The 2,192-nt window shown below is 40.2% G+C and overlaps 1 protein-coding gene across 1 annotated transcript in view; it reads right to left on the reverse strand.

Moving 5' to 3' along the window:
* Positions 1-2,192, reverse strand: part of LOC107570626 (ATP-binding cassette sub-family A member 1) — a 128,946-nt gene that overhangs the window by 22,840 nt on the left and 103,914 nt on the right. The window contains 1 exon segment of the mRNA XM_071582353.1: positions 12-74. Within this exon segment, the coding sequence (XP_071438454.1) occupies positions 12-74 (63 nt within the window).

The raw sequence follows: 2,192 nt of genomic DNA on the forward strand, positions 1-2,192 counted from the left end.
GTGTGATTTACCTCTGCAGCAGGAACACCAACACAGATTTTCTCCACGGCTGGAGTCTTCTTCATACGGTACATCTGCAGAACAAAAACATCAGAAATTTCAATTGTGTCATGCTTTGAGAGAGTGATTTTCTTAAAATAAATAGGTTTTGCAAATATATGACTATTTTTTGTGCAAAAAAAATACTATAGGTGGTCCTCAAGGAAAAAAAAAATAATAATAAAAAAAAAAAAAAATAATATGTTGACGTTTTTGCAGATTTATTAAAAAAGAAAAACTGAAATATCGTGGTCCTAAGTATTCAGACCCTTTGCTGTGACGCTCATATATTTAACTCAGGTGCTGTCTATTTCTTCTGATCATCCTTGAGATGGTTCTACACCTTCATTTGAGTCTAGCTGTGTTTGATTATACTGATTGGACTTGATTTGGAAAGCCACACACCTGTCTATATAAGACCTTACAGCTCACAGTGCATGTCAGAGCAAATGAGAATTATGAGGTCAAAGGAACTGCCTGAAGAGCTCAGAGACAGAATTGTGGCAAGGCACAGATCTGGCCAAGGTTACAAAAAATTTCTGCTGCACTTAAGGTTCCCAAGAGCACAGTGGCCTCCATTCCTTAAATGGAAGACGTTTGGGATGACCAGAACCCTTCCTAGAGCTGGCCGTCCGGCCAAACTGAGCTATCGGGGGCGAAGAGCCTTGGTGAGAGAGGTAAAGAAGAACCCAAAGATCACTGTGGCTGAGCTCCAGAGATGCAGTTGGGAGATGGGAGAAAGTTGTAGAAAGTCAACCATCACTGCAGCCCTCCACCAGTTGGGGCTTTATGGCAGAGTGGCCCGATGGAAGCCTCTCCTCAGTGCAAGACACATGAAAGCCTGCATGGAGTTTGCTAAAAAACACCTGAATAAGATTCTCTGGTCTGATGAGACCAAGATAGAACTTTTTGGCCTTAATTCTAAGCGGTATGTGTGGAGAAAACCAGGCACTGCTCATCACCTGTCCAATACAGTCCCAACAGTGAAGCATGGTGGTGGCAGCATCATGCTGTGGGGGTGTTTTTCAGCTGCAGGGACAGGACGACTGGTTGCAATTGAGGGAAAGATGAATGCGGCCAAGTACAGGGTTATCCTGGACGAAAACTTTCTCCAGAGTGCTCAGGACCTCAGACTGGGCCGAAGGTTTACCTTCCAACAAGACAATGACCTTAAGCACACAGCTAAAATAACGAAGGAGTGGCTTCACAACAACTCTGTGACTGTTCTTGAATGGCCCAGCCAGAGCCCTGACTTAAACTCAATTGAGCATCTCTGGAGAGACCTAAAAATGGGTGTCCACCAACGTTTACCATCTAACCTGACAGAACTGGAGAGGATCTGCAAGGAGGGATGGCAGAGGATCCCCAAATCCAGGTGTGAACAACTTGTTGCATCTTTCCCAAAAAGACTCATGGCTGTATTCGATCAAAAGGGTGCTTCTACTAAATACTGAGCAAAGGGTCTGAATACTTAGGACCATGTGATATTTCAGTTTTTCTTTTTTAATAAATCTGCAAAAATGTCAACAATTCTGTGTTTTTCTGTCAATATGGGGTGCTGTGTGTACATTAATGAGGAAAAAAAAATAACTGAAATGATTTTAGCAAATGGCTGCAATATCACAAAGAGTGAAAAATTTAAGGGGGTCTGAATACTTTCCGTACCCACCGTATATATATATATATTAATGGAACAGTTTATTGAATCTTTAGACAACATATAAGAACAGTTTGCATATGTTTTTTTGTGGAATATCATATTTGATCCTTCAGGATTTTATGGCTCATATAGTCTGATACAGTGAGAATATGGAGGAAAAACAGCTAAATTTTATTCAGAGACTCAAACTTGCAAAAATATGCAATTTGGTACAGATGCTGATACTTATATGGATAAAAAGTGATGAAATTCTGATGCTTGTAATGTAAATCAATGAGATCTTTATGACAGTATAGCAGATACTTACATAAATGATATGAATATCAGTCCCCATTCTAGATCTCTTAATATGTCTTAGTAAGCTGAGATCGAAATGATCCAAACATATAATGCAATGCAATGCAATGATGAAGAAATAATCACTCCTCAGAAGATGTGAGATGTTCTAGAGGCTTGAGAAGATCATTCCACCGCTGAGGAACAGTGAAAGTAA

This window comes from Sinocyclocheilus grahami, unplaced genomic scaffold, assembly GCF_001515645.1.
Source record: "Sinocyclocheilus grahami isolate Dianchi unplaced genomic scaffold, SAMN03320097.WGS_v1.1 scaffold1485.1, whole genome shotgun sequence".
Classification (NCBI taxonomy): Eukaryota; Metazoa; Chordata; class Actinopteri; order Cypriniformes; family Cyprinidae; genus Sinocyclocheilus; species Sinocyclocheilus grahami.